Source organism: Microchirus variegatus (assembly GCF_963457635.1).
Source record: "Microchirus variegatus genome assembly, chromosome: 19".
In the NCBI taxonomy this organism is placed as follows: domain Eukaryota; kingdom Metazoa; phylum Chordata; class Actinopteri; order Pleuronectiformes; family Soleidae; genus Microchirus; species Microchirus variegatus.
In genome coordinates, this window is record NC_139820.1 from 6,602,161 (window position 1) to 6,619,738 (window position 17,578).

Sequence of the window (17,578 nt, forward strand, 5' to 3'; positions counted from 1 at the left end):
AGGACTTCCGTCACGCCACAGACCTGACAAGACACTCTCAGGAGCACCAGGTGCTTTTCTCCGAGGATTCATAAACTTCACATTCGCGTGAACACGTGGGTACCGCCGCGGCGCAGGGCTGTTAAGACGCGACTGATGTACGCATGCGCAAGAAATAAAACCAAGCGAAACAAAACAAGAGCTCCGTCAGAGACTGATGTGACTGTTCTGTTACAAACAGAAGCCACTGGAGCTGCTGCTGCTACTGCTGCTGCTGCTGCTGCTGCTGCTGCTGTGTGACCAGAGTCAGGCTGAGTGGAAGAAGACATTACACTGTACTATATTAGAAACACCATGTCGACACCGAGCAGGACCAAGACCCGGACTGGGAGTGAGCCAGGGAGTGGGAGTGGGAAAGCCCGGTTCATCTCTGGAGTGGTGGAAGGTGAGCAGACTGACTCCCTGATCCCAGACTCAGGTGTCAGTGTGTCACTGTGAATGAGCATCTCCTTTATTGTCATGTTTTCACTTCTCATAAACTCGACCTTTGCTTGCACCAGGATTTTATGGGCGACCATGGACTATGGAGCAAAGAACAGAGCTCTTCAAAAGGTACTGTATGGGTACTTGACTTTGCCATGTGAACTATTTGATTAAGGCTGACTGGATGTGTTCAGCAGGTAATACAAGTTAATAATGTTGACAATCACTGGGTACACAGGGAGGGCACAGAATAAAGTGTTGACACCTGCTGAGGTCCTCTGCTGCTGCTGTCATCCACCTGCATCACCTGTTGTTTGCTAAGAAATCAGCCACCAGAGGAAGCTGACGTACCACTGGTGGTGCACGTACCACGGTTTGAGAAGCGTGGCCCTAGATGGTATCATATCGGCTAAAAATCACTTGAATGAACTGTGTTCGTCTTGAACACGTCTGAACATGTCGAAATGCATTGGTTTGCCGACATGTTACTGACACTTGGTGTACCTAATAAAGTGGCTGCTCCTGTCACTTGTTAGATGTTGGATCTATGGGACAACATAGAGTAGAACAAACCTTTATTCGTTCTTTATCCACTGCGTACGTTCTTGATATTTGGAGACTGGAGCTGACATTAGGTGAAGGGGGCGGGGCACATCCTGGCTCAGGCTGCCATTCCATCACAGGGAAAACATTCAGACAGTCACACACACACACACACACACACACACACACATACATATATATCATGTATTAAACATCTACTTAGGATTGGTACTTATATGCAGTGTTTCTCTAACTGTCTGGATTAACAGGGAGCAGAAGTGGGGACTGAACTCGTACCTTTACGCCCCCAAAGATGACTACAAGCACAGGATGTACTGGAGAGACCTGTACTCTGCTGAGGAGGCTGGTGAGTTTTTCTACACACATATATATATATATATATATATATATACATACATACATATGTACCTACACATACATATATATGTACATACATATATATATATATATATATATATACATTTACATACATATATATATACATACATACATGCATACATGTACATATATATATATATACATACATACATGTACATATATATATATATACATACACACATACATGTACATATATATATATATACATACATACATACATGTACATATATATAAATATACATACATACATACATGTACATATATATATATACATACATACATACATGTACATATATATATACATACATACATACATGTACATATATATAAACATGCATACATAAATGTACATATATATATATACATGCATATATACATACATACACACGTGTATATATATACATGCATACATACATACACATACATATATGTATACATATATAAAAACATCTCATTTGCTGTTTTCAATCTAGTCAAATCATCTGTATATCTAGAGAAAAAAACAAACAAGTTAAAGGCACCGCAACATAAAAGATATAAGACATAAAATCACTACAATAGAAGTAAAACAATAAAATAGTGACATAATAAAGTAGTAAAGTGGTTAAAAACTACATCGAAGTGTCCAGGTTGTCTTTTCAGTCAGGGTCGAGGATCGCAACGAATGATTATTTTCTCAGGTAACACTGTAGGTAGTTGTGTTTGTCACAGAATGCCAGAAAATGAACAGGACAAAACGAAACTCAAGCAAAATGAAAAAGTGAAGCCGGTTCATCGGCTTTCAGGAAGGTCAGGGATGGAGCTGCATGTTGTGGTTAAAAACAATATTAGGATGAATGAATGGACAGGAGTCTCTGCTTAGAGACTAGATTTAATTACACAAGTCTGTTATCACTGCTGTTACACACTGAAGGGCATTGATGATGATTTAAAGTCTGACCTGCTTTAAACTACCATGTCTCTGGTGTCAGGTGTCTCTTTAGTGCACGTCCATCGCTGGACTTTGCACCGTCAGCGATTCTGAGAACAAAACATCTGGCTTTAATTTATTGTGCTGCTGTTATTTCATTAGACTCATCATCAGGCGTGAAGCTAAAGCGTCCTCCAGAGAAACAGTTTACTACTCATCAGTGCAAACTTTTAATTCACCTCCTCATCAGCATCTTGTGTTGTTTTTTTTTTTCTGTTGTTTTTCCCCCCAGAACAACTCGTGGCCTTGATTTCAGCAGCGAAACGGCACAACGTCGACTTCATCTACGCCCTCTCCCCTGGCCTGGATATGACTTTTTCCAGCCCTAAAGAGGTCGCCGCCCTGAAGAGGAAATTAGAACAGGTAGGACTTTGTGTGCAGGGATAAAGAAGGGTGGAGCTCAAGAGATCTTTCCATCTCGGTCGTGTTTAGTTTTATGGCTCTCTGCAGCTTTGTTTTCACACGACTGTACACTACTTTATAAGAAGTACGGAGTCCTGGAGGTGACATAAGTGTTTTGGTGTTTTGACACCAACACATATATACATATATGTCATTTTTGTTGCGCGCCCGGCACACTACGGCGACCATAAACCTAGCTTAGCCGGTTAAAGATGAGATTATACTCGCCGTAGTGTGATATATTACCGTAATTACACGACGGTTTGTGCCATCGGTTTCTGCCAGAGGTGGAATAAGTACTAAAATATTGTACTCAAGTAAAAGTACCAATACTTTGATGAAATATTACTCAAGTAGAAGTTAAAAGTAGTTCATTTGAGATGTACTTTAAGTAAAAGTTAGTTAGTTACTTTGCGTGGTGGGGTGTGAGGGTATAGAAATATGACAAGGGGTCAGAAATCCAAAACTATTTTGGAGCTCACGCGCCCGGCGCGACACAGGATTTTACATCAATTTTGTGCCGGTGCTAATCACATCATCATTCGTCTGGTTCTGGTGTATATTTTCCCCCTGTAGGTCTTCATTGTACAGTATTTTTACTCGGTAAAGGATAGGATTTATAAAGTAACTAGTAAGTACAATACTTGAGTCAATACGTACTCAAGTAAAATACAAAATCGTTACTTACCGCCGCCGTTTCCTGCAAGCTGAGAAGTTGCACGTCAGAGCCAACACGTGGTTATTACGGTAATGTCACTCATGTTGTCGCAGGAAGCCGGTGAATAACTAACAGCCAGATATTGGCGGTTATTGTGGAAAAAATTGGCACAATCACTTACTTACAGTGTATTTTCTGCCCCTTTTATTGTTAAAATAAGCAACAACAAAAAAAGTCCAGACGGACATTTTGAGGTGTTAAAGGGTTAAAGCGTTAAAGCGGACTACAACGCAGGGCATTGTGGGTAAACGCAACCAAAACTTTCGCACATGTAGAACGATAGCTCGATTTGAATCAATAGATGAGAGCGTTTTCTTACTTTGGGGGACAGGTGAGGGAGTTTGGCTGCAGATCCTTCTCTCTGCTCTTTGACGACATCAAGTCAGAGATGTGTCCGGCTGATAAACAGGTGTTCAGCTCCTTCGCCCACGCTCAGGTGGCCGTCACCAACGAGGTGTACCAGCACCTGGGAGAACCTGACGTCTTCCTTTTCTGTCCCACAGGTGAGACTATCTGTCTTTCCCCCCCCCCCTTTTTTTTTTATTAATCTCATGTTGAAATTCCATTATTCTGTTTTAAATCTCTTAGATTACTGTGCTAAATTATGCACTCCCAACGTGCCTCAGTCGTCTTACCTGCTGACTGTGGGAGAGAAGCTGCTGCCTGTTATCGACATACTGTGGACAGGTGAAGTCAAAACCCAACACGTGCAATTACTTTTATCATTTATTTCCTTATTCTCACCTTCTTTTGATGATTCAGGTCCTAAAGTGGTGTCCAACAAAATCTCCGTCGAGTCCATAGAAGAGGTTTCCTCTGTCCTGAGAAGGGCGCCAGTCATTTGGGACAATATCCACGCAAACGATTACGACCCTCAGCGACTTTTCCTCGGACCCTACAAGGTCAGTACGAGCACGAGTTCCATCACTGAGGATCTGCGACAACAAATAAGAATCATGTGTCTCATTCGTCTTTTGTGACACAGGATCGACCCACCGAGCTGATTCCCAAACTGAGAGGAGTGCTCACCAACCCCAACTGTGAGTTTCACCCCAACTTTGTGGCCATCCACACTTTGGCGACATGGTGCAAGGCTGCGACACGTGGAGGAGCGAGGGACGTGGAAATGGGTGAGTGACGAGTCGGATCATGTGTTAAATGGAGTCCAGGTACTTTAAGATGAAGTCCTGTAGGTGTATGCTACCGTTCAAAAGTTTGGGGTCACTTAGAAATGTCCTTATTTTTGAAGGAAAATCACCTTTTTTCAATGAATATAACATTAAATGAATCAGAAATACACTCTACACATTGTTAATGTGGTAAACGACTATTCTAGCTGCAAATGTCTGGTTTTTAATGGAATATGTACATAGGTGTATAGAGGCCCATTTCCAGTGTTCTAATGGTACATTGTGTCTTCTAATCGCGTTTGAAGGCTATTGGATGATTAGAAAACCCTTGAAAACCCTTGTGCGATTATGTTAGCACACTTGAAATCTTATTATTTTGAATAAAAATCATTATTTCTAATCTTGCCAATGTCTCGACTATATTTTCTATAAATTTTTTTACTCTTTTGATGAATAAAAGTGTGACTTTTAATGGAAAACACCAAAAAATTGTATAGGTGACCCCAAACTTTTGAACGGTAGTGTATGTTTAAGTGTCTTAACAAATCCTGACCTTCATCACCAGGCGAAGAAGACGACGACCCGTGCTACAGCCCTCAGAAAGCTCTGACCCTGGCCCTCAGCGAGTGGCTGCAGGAGTTCCTGAGCACGGATCAACCTGGAGGTAGAATCTCACGAGAGAACACTTCTCGCTCAAAGTTGCACTTTTAAGTGTGTTGTTTCAAAGCAAAGTGTGTTGGACTCGTCGTCAGATGAGGAGCCCATGCAGACAGACATGGGAGAAAGCTGCTATGTTCCCGGGCCTGGTGAGAAACCGCTGTTCACAGCTGAGCCTCTGACCCTGGACGACCTGAAGCTGCTGTCGGACCTCTTCTACCTGCCTTACGAGCACGGGGCCACAGCCAGGACCATGCTGCAGGAGCTGGACTGGCTCAAGAACAACGGCAGCTGCTGCTGCGCCACCGCTGCAGAAACAGACAAGGTGATGTCGTGCAGCTGCTGGAAATAATAATAATAATACACGCGTTGTGTTCCGTCGAATGACGTGAGGTTTGTTTTCCAGGCGGCAGAGTGGCGCTCGAGAGCGCAGCAGTTTCACGACCTGTGTGAATCGGTGACGAGGATGTTCGACCGTCTGTCAAACGCGCCGAGCCGCGGCGTCCTCTACGACCTCTACAACTACATCGGCGACATCAAGATGAGTGTGGGTATGGCTCGTGCCTATGTCAAAACACTGGGTGAGGACATTTAAAATCCTTTTAATCTGATTACATGCATGTCAGAGAACTGCTCCTCACCAAATCTGACCTAAATTCTGGATAACTTTTAGTCATTTAGAACTATTATTGTTATTCTAGTGACTAATATGCAAAATAGTAGAGTTAAAGGCATACTTCATACATACATCAACTTTTTCTATAAGAAAACTGACGTCTGTGCCACTTTGTAACCCATTTTCTCCCCACACCAAAGTCAATTTTTCTGACTTTTCTAATTGTTTTTTTCCGATTTACTCAAATTACACACATTTACCAACAAGGCAGTAGCAGTATACGAGCAGCTCCTGTGTCCACGCAACTAAAAAAACACTGGTTTTCTCGATGGACTTTGGTGCTTGAGAGCAAGCGAGTTTACAAAGAACCACAGTTTTCAGCTAAAAGGGTTCTGTTCTGGCTTAGATTTATGAGGAGAACCTTTTTGTTAAGTCAGATTTAATGAAACAGGTCATCTCTCTAGCTAACCAAAGTCTGTCTGTTGTCGAAACTGGTCACTGACCAGCGTGATCACACTCTACTGTAGCCTCAAATGTCACGATGTCTTTGTTCCCCACAGGAGAGCAGGGTCAACCCTCTGCCCACCTCATGAACGATGACCCTGAACCCTGGAGAACGAGGGGAGGACTCTCAGGGGAGTTCCAGGTAATGAGTGATGGTTAAAACTGCCCATTTTATAATCAATAATTACAGGTTTGAGTGCGACTGATAACCAAAAAAGCACCCGAGAGAGTTTCCGACCATGAAAAAGGCAGTTTAATGGGACATACACTTCTTTTTCCTTCTATTCCACCTCTGAGCTGCTACTGTACACGACATTTTGTGTCAGAGAATTGACCACACGCAGAGTTATTACCTTGTCCGGTGTCTGCAGAAGTGAAGTGAGAATAGTGGTCAGTGATGAATTATCGATATAAGAATATACTGAACGTTTACTTTTGTGCTAACAGAGAATGGTGCCCGGACATGGAATCGGGGACTTATTCAGATATCCACCCATGACGTCGGTGTACTGCATACGGCCGCACTGCCCCGAGGATAAGGTAAAGATGGCAGGTCCTGAGGCGCCATGGTGCGTTTTGGTTTAAGTGCAGTCCTGTTCCCTTTCATAGACGGCGGTGCAGAGGATTTTCACGGAGATGCGGAGAGCAGGAGAGGGCCAAGTCCCTCAGGTGACTCAGTCTGCGCTTATGTGCGACAGGTCAGAAATAAGCACTTACTTCTAATTCTTATGATTCTTGCCTTCACACCACGTTAACGTCCCGCGTGGTGCACCGCAGTCTGTCAGCAGGTGACCTGTGCCCTTCCCCGGACTGTGCTCTTGTCCTGGAGGACGAGATTGGGGTGTGTGGTTACGCGCTGGCTCTCATTGATGCCCAACCAGCTGCAGCAAAGATTCAGGTGATTTAAAGCAAAGATTCCTTTTTTACCAAAACATTACATGCAATATTCTTTCACTGTATGTGAACTCTCACCTCTAGAGGGCAACAAGTGACTCTGTGTTCGAGGACTTCCCCTCCTTGATTACTATTCAAGTGCTTCCCCGGGTCAGCGATCCTTCTCCAGCCAAGCGCCTGATTGGTCAGCTGTTGTCCTGCGTCAGGAGCAGCGGTGAGACCTCGTAGAACTGTCCTGTAACAGCTAGAATTGACAATAGCTGGGTTTTAATGGGCTGAATATTCTATTCAACTTAATCCAACTCGGCCTTCGTTTCTCCTCACAGGTTCCAGAGGAGCGTTCTGCGAGTTGAGGGAGAACGATCGTCGCATGATCCAATTTTACACTCACCTGGGCTCCTTCAAACTCGTCAAAGTGGCCGGTTCGCCTCGGGAAGTCCTCGCCATGGCAACGAGCCTGTGAAACGCATTATCTCGCGCAAACGCTTCCCTGCCGAGGTCGAAAACACGCCGCGCATGGATGAATAATTCTTTATGATTTAAGGTGGAAAACTGGATTTTTATTTGATTTATATGCATATAATGTTAACACAGTGGAAATCTCACATGGGTAATAACTGTTAACAGACTATTAAAACCTAATCTTATTTTCCTTTTCTTCATTTATTACCATTGACTTTATATTTATATGAAAACCTATATGACACTTACCCCAGCTAGCATCTGGACGTAGCTTTCATCGCTTTTATCTGGTCCAGACAAAATGGACGTGAGTCTAAAGTGGGTCCACGTGACGCGAATATCCTTATGAACACACATTTTCTATCTGGGGCATGCACACAAAAACACAACATTTGATTTATATTGGATGGTCACGCTTAAATTGAAAATTTAACGTTTTAACTGCTATATTTCTATAGCAGTGAGTCTCAGGTTTTTTTGATATAAGCAGTGCACTCAAAGACATTTTAAAGTTCCAATTTTAATCTTTTTTTTTTTTTTTTTTACAAAGAGGTTACAAAAGGAATATATTAAGTTTATCTTACCATGGAATCGCTGGTGTCTTGAAAAGCTGACGACGTTCAGTCGATTCGCATAATGTGCGTTAAGGGTGACCCAGTAATAGACAGATATACAGTACACTTAATAGAACAAACTTCAGTGTGTCTAAAATAAATCAAAAACATCTTCCAGTAAGATCAATATTTCAAGTCATTGATGGACATTCATTTGTGTTGCCCTGAGTGTGTGTATGTGTGAGCAGCAGAGTGACTGCAGTGAAGGACGTCCTTAACTTTGGAGCCAGGACATTTAGACTTTCGCTGCACCCGTGGATGTCTTAAAAACGAGGTGTGGTCAGGCACGTTGCGTTACTGTTTTTAGGCAGCAGTAAGCCACTGCACCGTTCACCAACAAGAACCTGGTCTTAAGTCAACATTGCAGTATTTTCCTGCTTATTTAAATGGCGCTATTAGATGTGCTTATATAGGAGGGGTCACGATGCAAGTGCTTCCTCATCAACTATATGCAAGCTGAACGTGGGTGCATTTCCTGATCCTGTACAGTCTAATGGGCTTGTTAAAGTAATAACAAACAGGGGAGGTACAGGGTCTAAACCATCATTTAAAACAGGGTCCAAGATAGTTAAAAAAAAAAAATCCCTCACAGGTCTGCAGTTGTCTTCTGAATGTGCAGCTTTTTCCCTGCTCTTGCACTTGTCCATCATCATGTAATATAATCATAAAATATATAACTTTGTTATAAAGGTATTATTGCACAGTAAAATAAATCAGATAAGAAATTTCATACATAAAACTATAGGCACCACCAGTGTTGCATATAACTCCTTTGAGACACCTTCAGTCCTTCTGTTGTTGTTTTTTTAAATAAACTCAAGCCCCTCATATTTCACATCCCCAATCTTCGTCTCAGGCATCAGCACCTGGCCGTCGAGTGTAAACGCGATGATGTACGTGGCGATCCTGCCTGCGTCCTCCTCTGACTTTAAGGCCAGAACGATCTGGTCGTCCGTGTCCGGCACAAATTTGAAAGAGGAAAACCCGTGTGTGGGGTGGAGCGGTCCGACCTGCCGCATGGATATGAAGCTGAAGTCGGCGGGGCACGTCAGGAGGAGGTTGGTGGCGCGCCGCTCGTCGGCGGTCTCTTCGTATCGCTCGTGACTGGCTCGGCGAGGCAGGAAGAACCAGCGCTGGAGACGTTCACTCCACGCAGCTGATTCGTGTATAAGGTAGCCTGTGACAGTGAGAGGGAGCAGGGTGAGTAAGGGCTAAGAGTGAGACTCTTGGGTGTTGCAAAATTTTATCCCTCACCAAACATGGATCAGAAGAGTGATGTAATCTAATGAGTCTATTCTTCCACGAGCTGGGTAAAGCGATAAGCGCCATGTACATTATCTAAAATGGTGCATCTTTTGGAAGAACTAAAGACACACTTTTCTTAGTCGCAAAGTTAAATCTGCGATCAACATATTATGAAATTATCTGGATAGTTAATTAATTGGTTAACTAATCTCTATATGATGGGCTGTAGAGAGGAAGCGAAATCAAACTGAAAAAAAGAAAATCATGTGTGCACACCTGGAGGTTTGATCCCTGCTGCATTCCTCAGGGCATTGTAGTGCGGTACCCAGTTCTCGTGCTCCACGTCCCCATGGTAGCCAACCACTTTCACCCACTCCGGGTTGTTGTTGACGACTTCCCCTGAGGTCGTGGTCCACTCCTTCCCCAGGCCGCCAACGTATAGCTGCTCCTCCTTCACCGCCAACCACTCTGCCTTGAACCCTGCACACACAGATGAGTCAAAAAAAAAGCATGTTCATTGTCCCAGAAATAACACTCAAAAAGTCTAAGCCACACTCTTAAACATGGATAAACACACATAAAACTGTAGCTGGCATTAATGCAAGGAGATTGACTATAGCATGGTAATGGTAATTTAAGAAAAAATAAATAAAAATAGGGAGAGCTAATTATGAGAGAGGTCTCAGGGAAAATACCTTATATACCTCATATTTAACTGTTGTGGCTTTCTCAAAAAAGGGGTTTATAGAATTTATAACACATATTCTCGAAGAGGAACAAAACCCCCCCACCTGAGTTAGACAGTTCAATGCCAGTAAAGAGCAAAAAGCCAGTACGTTCAGTTTTGTTTTCAGCAAAAGTGCAAAACATTGGTTGTTTTTGAGCTGCTTTAATTCGTGTGTTGCTGTTTAAGTTGAAGTTGAGTTTGGGGTCACTTAGAAATGCCGGGAAAAGCACTTTTTTTTTTTCAATGAATATAAATGAATCAGAAATACACTCTATACATTGTTAATGTGGTAAATGTATAGGTGTATAGAGGCCCATTTGCAGCAACCATCTCTCCAGTGTTCTAATGGTACATTGTGTTTGCTAATAGCGTTAGAAGGCTATTGGATGATTAGAAAACCCTTGAAAACCCTTGTGCAATGATGTTAGCACAGCTGAAAACAGTTTAGCTGGTTCTTTGACGAAAGCAAAGTTTATTATTTGGAATAAAACAATGTCTTGTCAATGTCTTGATTGTATTTTCTATTCATTTTGCAACTCTTTTGATGAATAAAAGTGTGACTTTTAATGGAAAACACAAAAAAATTGTATAGGTGACCCCACACCTTTGAACAGTAGTGTAAGTTCAGAATCAGATTAATTCACCAAGTACGTAGACAAGTACTTCACAGCACAGTCTTAACATCTCTTCCTATCACCTTTAGAACCATCGACTGAAAACTAACCTTTGGAGACAGACCCATCACCGTCTGTTAATATAACCCAGGGGATGGCCCGGTTGCCCTCGATCCTGTACACCACTCCTGTCCGGTCGTCGACGCTGTACAGGTGACCGTTGAATGCCACAAGCTCTGATAGCTCCATACCTGCAAAAATAATTAATATATTTAAAAATAAATAAATAAATAAGCCACACATAGATTAAAACAAAGTATATATCCTTGTAAGTACTATATACCTCGTCCTTTCTCAGCCAGGTGACTCTCCAGGGTGATGGTCTCAGCATCCCAGTGCACTTGCAGTCTGTCAGCGCTCTGCGAGACAGTCAGGTAACCTGTTTTCATGTAGCTGAACCACGTCTGATCTCTAGAGCTGCGCGATGCTGTGTCCAGGTCTGCAATCACGCCTATACGGTAGCGGACGCCGTTCGTTGTTCTCTGTGGTGGACTTAGTGGGTAAGTGTCATTGTAAGACTTTTTCCTTTTCTCGCGTTGGACGACATTATGTACAGTTTGTTTGTTAGAGTCCCTGAGGACGTCGTCGTCCTCTCCCTCACCATACAGGTCCAAGCTGTGAGCACCGCTGCGGAAGTAACCTCTCGCAGGAGTGTGGTGCAGGTATAATACGAACACCAGAGCCAGCAGGGACACCACGGCAATGGCCCGCCATTTTGGGTAAAAGCGCGAGTCTGAGGTGGAAACGTGTGTCATGGACGCCAACGCCAGGGGGAGGCCTCGGGCGGTAACACCGAGGGAGGTCATGGAGGCGTCGTCTTCATTCTCATCATCGGACGTCGACTGGGGCTGATGGTTATCACGACCTTGGATGGAGAAAAGCACAGTTGACGACGTTGTTTAACACTTCCAACTGACAAACGCAATGTTGATTCAATAAAACTAAGAACGTTTTTACAGGTCAATTGTTTTATTCATTTCAAAGATGAGACGATGAAATCCAATTCCAATCCAATTTTATTTATAAAACACTATATTGAACGAGCTGGAGGTGAGTAATCATTGCTTGATATGCTCCCATATAAAGGGCATCGCAGTAATGTAGGCGAGTGGAAATAAAAGCATGAATGATCACGTGATAAAATAGATCTGACTGATTACTAAATTAATCTATTTTAAACTATAAACTATTTTGATAATTGATTTGAAGCTTTTTTCATTATTAAAACAATATTTCTGATTGTTTTAGCTTCTTAAATGTGAATATTTTCTTATTTGCTCCACATAACAAATCATTAAAACTGAATCATTTTGGTTTGTGGACAAAATAAGACATTGGAGAACATTGTTATTTCCAGGTTTGACAAACACTGATCAATGTTTAAAAAAACAACAACAACATTTTATGACATTTTATGGAGCAAGGGATTCGTCGAGCAGCTGTAAAAACTACTTTTAGTTACTGCACTGGTCTGACTTGTCTATCAAATTTGAGGTTACGGTCGAGTTTGACTCCCAGGTTTTGTGGTCTTCTTCTCATTAAAACTAAGCAAGTTTATTGCCATCCATGATTTTTATTTCATTGAGACAATCCAGAAGTGTTTGGACTGAAAATGTGGTGTTTTTCACTGAAAAAGGCAGTGTCCCTGAGCGCTTATAAATATTTGCAGGGATCTATCGTCATACTGCCACTAGGCTCCAATTATTTATTTGTTTACTCTTTAGATCTGTGCCTGACTTCCTACAGGCAACAAACGTTACCTGCGGGGCGCCTCCGCCAGTTTGCTTCCAGTGCAAACTCTGATCTCAGATCAAAAAAGGCTTTTTGTTCTCTTTGTTTTCTGCAAACAAAGGAGCTTTGTTTTGTTGTTCGGGCCGAACTTCTTAATATGCAAGCTGTGTAGGAACCCGAACCCTAACCAAAAATGGAATAATTTTAGTTGGTGGACCAAAAAAAAGGACAATTGAGGAAATCATCGACCACAAAAGTACTTGATTAATCCAGAAAATAGTCGACGGATGAATAGATCTGTGTGTAAACTGAAACTGTATATCGTCAAGTTTGAAGGGAGGGAACAATTTATGTGAACCTTTCCTAATCTCAACGTAAACCCGGTGATTACAATATGTCACACGAGTTCCAAGCATGGGGTTTATTCAAAACACTTGAGTTTTCAGGTGTTCGAGCAGGGCACACATTCACATGCACCGTCTGCTGAAATGTGACACGTGTGCTTGTTTTGAGAGAACACCGAACACCAAGGTAACCATCAACCATTCTGACACCAAGGTCAACCTACTGGAACTGACAGGGTTAATATCTACCTGTACTTGAGTGCAGCGGCTTCCAGTTCAATCTTTTTTTTTTACAGAACTGACCAATATTATCAGTTTTAAAATGTAATGAATTTCTTTTATATAATTGTAAAACTAAAGACAACATGTAGCATTGGGCTAGGTAAGAGTGCAATAACGGAGGCTGGACTTTCAGGACATCATTTCTAGGAGACTAGTTTTTCATGACATTGCCAGTAGTAAGTTGCTTTATCAATGTATTTATATCATCTTTGATCAAAATAAAGTTGGTAGTTGCTGAAAAAGTGGAAACACAAGTTGGTTTTGATTTTCTACGATGATTACAGTGCAGTACGGCTGTTTTTGGTTTGGTGAGGGCGACACTGGGGGTCTGGTTTGGCATTTTACTTCCCCAGTTGTTCATTTCGACTAATTCTCTCTTTTTCAACAGGCAGACAAGCGTGTTACAACACTTTCTGTAGCTCAGTTTCTACGCAACACAACTTCATGGATGAAGTGCAGGTCATTGTTGACTGATTTTCTAATTAGCTTTTCTCGTCGACATATCTACAAGAGGAAAGAAAATCCCAATGGCATGGACATGTGTATCCATTATTGTACATATTATGGTTATTACATAAAAGAAGCACATCCTTTGTCCTCGCTTTCACCTCTATTCATAAATCAGTTTGAAATCTAGTAACCCCCGTCGCTCTCTTACATAATAATGAGCTGAATTGTGCCACATGCAAATCTTAGCATACACAGCGTCTGCAGGACAAAAAGAGCTGTTTGAGAACAATCCAACTTTACCACTATAAGCAGTTTGGCAGGTGGAATAACGCCTGAAAACTATTGGTCAAATATTTGGGTGGAATCACGCTCTGAGGGTATTAGGCCTCTGGTTATTCACAAAAACCTGTAGTCCTATAAATTCTGAAAGTCCAGCATGGTTTATACTAGGGAATATTAAAAAATATGCAGCAACTATTTAGCCCAATACAAGTTTTGATATCAGACAATGTCAACAACAATCCAAATAAATGTCTAATTAGAATGTCTTTATAATGCAAACACTGAAAAAGGTTATGTTTTCGGTCTTTTATCTGTCTTTGAGCAGCATAACTCAAAATGTAAAGGGAGGATTAAGTTGGGTTAACTGCTAATCTTTTGAGATGGGGAGTGTACTGACATAGTGGGAAAGGAGTGGCCTTGGCAGATATCTGAGATCTTTTTGTGCTTTTCCTTACTTTATAATGGTTTTGAGGGAAAAAACAAATAGTGCGCAGTGACTATTGCAGGACAAAAGGCCCGAGAACCTTTTTGTGTCATTTATAAAGCACTTACAAAGGATTGCTGTAGGCCGAGACATTACAACTGTCTCTGTTTGTGTCACAGCTTTTACAGCGAATGGGCTCTTGAACCGTGATGGTTAACGGCAAATAACAAATTAGTGGTTGAGCTGAAGCAATACTTAAGGTGGGTCTAATTTGGCAGCACACTCACTGTTTGCAATTTCAACGATCAATCGGCCGTTTAGCAACTCAAAATAGATGTCACAACAGAATCAAAAAGCAAACAGCCTCTGCAATTGAGCGAAACAGCAAACACAAGTCACTTTGTACTGTAGAAAGGCGAAACTATTAACTATGTGACTATACTAATGCAATGATTAATCTATAAAGCGATAACTTTCAGCTGCTTAAAATGTGCTTTGCTCCAGATAAAAAATGATCACTAGTTGCGGCTCTAATAACAACACAAGTAAATGCAAAAGTATTACATTACCCCTTTCACCAACACACACACAATCATAATGCCCTTATTGTCACTATTGTATGCATTGCCTCCATAACATGTCTGTGCAGCACAAAGCCAAACACAGCTGCTGCTGTATGAACAGTTGAATTATTCACCCTTTCTTCGCCTCCTCTCCGCTGGATAAGCTGCCACCATCTCGCCGGTCTCCTTTGCACGCAGCTCATTAAGGAACTTCCCGTCCCTCGAGCTACAAGCCCTCTGTCCCACATAAATAAATGATTCTATCTCGCTCAGTCCCCTCCTTCTCTCTGGTCCAGCCTTCAGTCGCAAACATGAGCCAGTCAGGACAGCCGGACAAACAGGTAGTCGACTAACTGACACACCTTCAGGCTTGAGCAACGACACTACGGCGTCTTTAAAAATGCCACCGAGTGTGTGAGAGTCGAGTGAACAAACCAAACAAGCTGAGCGACCCTCTTCTCCTCCCACTAGACTCAATCTACATCTCACCTGCATCTCTCACTCTCCCACATGAATACCTAATCTACTGTACATCTCTCGCGAAAGTCCCTCCCTTGAATATCTCTTAGCTCAAGTTTCTCTTTATTATTCTAGAGAGCCTACAAAGAACCAGACTTAGAGGAACTTGATGTTTTGGGGGTGTTGTTAGATTAATGAATTAAATGGAAAGATCGCTAATAACTAAGTAAAATGATGCCAGAAATCATTAAATGGTGGACTGTAGTCCAGATCTGGACCTTATTAATAACACGTTTGGACAAAATCTGGATTTCAGCTTTTCTCGGCTTTACGGCACTAAGGGTTTTAGACTAATGTATTGTAAAAAACATCACTGACGAAACTCAGCCATTCACGGCAGTTGGACTGTGAGTGAGACAAGAGAAAAGAAAACGAGAAAAGTACAGAAAAGAAAAAAGAACAACTAGTAAGTACATATGGCAGGTTCTGACATGCCAAACATTTTAATCTCCACAGACTCTTGAACAGATTTTCCCTTTGTTGTTTATAGGGCTGCAACTAACATAATATGCATCATTAATGGCTCTGTCAGTTGCAATCTGGATTGATCAAATTAAATTCGCCAAATAAACTCCTCAAAAAGTTTGGACACGTTATTTCAGTTAATTATCCCCCCAATAATACCACTTTGCATTGTATTTGATAGAGATGGGACAATGCACGTTTTGTGTCCGATGCCAATATCTAAAACTTGAGTATCTACCGATACCGATCTATACCATTATATTAATTGTTTTATACCATTTATGAAGCGGTGAACAACACATTTGTGCTCAGTCATTCCGAAGACATAGTTCTCCAACTGTGTAACAAATAAACACAAACATGACTCAGCTAAAATGCTGTTGTCGATTTGTATTTACATTTTTACGGTCTGTGCAAAGTGAAGCATGCGTTATATAGGATTGTTATGGATTCTACATTTAATTTATTTTATTTTTTTTGACAGCTGTCCGACATCCGACCCAGTGATTTTGACCGGTATCGGACCGATACTAATAGCCATTTTAGTCGTATTTACAATAACGTACATTCACAGGTGGATGATGACGCACCTGATTGGCACATAATTGACAGCAGGAGCGAGTGGAACAAATTGCATCTTTTCCTGGGTTTTTTTTTATGACACAACACTTATGACCTTTTTGCATCTTGCACCTGGCAAATACGCCATATTACCAAAAGAACAAAAACAAATAAACTAATAATAAACTAAACTAAAACTAAACTAAAACTAAGCATTTACAAAAATATAAATTAGCATAACCGCTCTTAAAACTAATTTAGACTAAGTCGTTTTAAAACCAAGAAGTGAAAACCAAATAAAAACTAATGAAAAACTAAAAACGATTCGAACCTCGGTGAGCCCCCACAGGCAGCCAGTCAGCCACAGCCACGCAGGCAGAGGCGAGCCATGGAAGCCCCGGCAACACTTGTAAACTTTAGCCGGCTTCCTGCTACTCAAACATGTCAACAATAGAAGCCTGGACACGCCGTGCTATAATGGGAGCATTTAAACGCTGACGCACTTTTGAATGAAACAGCTGTCACAACTGCGTCACAACAGTTTAATACAAGTTATAAAAGAGTGAAGGAAAATGACGTTGGCTGTGTGGCTAACAGAGGCTAGCGCGACTCTGCTTGCTAGCATCAAGCGTTGACGTAGTGATGCGAACTTTCACAGCTAACGGCTAATAACAGCCTCGAAAGTGAAGCACGTCGATTTCTCGGCGTGACTCCGTGGCTGGTGGAGGTTTTTGTGCTCACCTGGTCCAGCAGAGGCTCAGCGTGTACCGTCTGCTCGGTGTTCCCCAGCTTCTCGGCGGTTGTAACGCTTCTGCTGCTCAGAGATGCTGCTGTCGCACTCTGGAACACGGCACAGTGGGGGGGGTGATGATGTGGTGACAGACACGGAACGTGTGTGTGTGTGTGTGTGTGCTGACTTGAAAGCAGCAAACTCACAAAG

At 42.0% G+C, this 17,578-nt stretch overlaps 2 protein-coding genes across 2 annotated transcripts; one reads left to right on the forward strand and one right to left on the reverse strand.

The window, feature by feature from the left end:
- The first annotated feature begins 263 nt into the window (after nt 1–263).
- On the forward strand, nt 264–7,944 carry ogal (O-GlcNAcase like). Its single transcript, XM_083906006.1, has 17 exons — nt 264–424; nt 540–591; nt 1,275–1,372; nt 2,607–2,737; nt 3,826–3,997; nt 4,083–4,181; nt 4,257–4,396; nt 4,480–4,624; nt 5,190–5,288; nt 5,377–5,606; nt 5,688–5,862; nt 6,458–6,543; nt 6,849–6,941; nt 7,011–7,099; nt 7,179–7,299; nt 7,380–7,509; nt 7,622–7,944. Exons 1-17 carry the CDS (start codon nt 334–336, stop codon nt 7,756–7,758), a joined length of 2,088 nt encoding a protein of 695 aa, XP_083762132.1. The 5' UTR covers nt 264–333; the 3' UTR covers nt 7,759–7,944.
- Nucleotides 7,945–9,177: 1,233 nt separating this feature from the next.
- cant1b (calcium activated nucleotidase 1b) lies at nt 9,178–17,432 on the reverse strand (the record flags this gene model as incomplete). The annotated part of the gene is made up of 5 exons (XM_083905818.1): nt 17,380–17,432; nt 11,301–11,882; nt 11,068–11,208; nt 9,893–10,096; nt 9,178–9,548 (listed from the first exon to the last, which is right to left on the reverse strand). The coding sequence occupies exons 2-5, from the start codon at nt 11,821–11,823 to the stop codon at nt 9,178–9,180; spliced, it is 1,239 nt and encodes a 412-aa protein (XP_083761944.1). The 5' UTR covers nt 11,824–11,882; nt 17,380–17,432.
- Nucleotides 17,433–17,578: the final 146 nt, after the last annotated feature.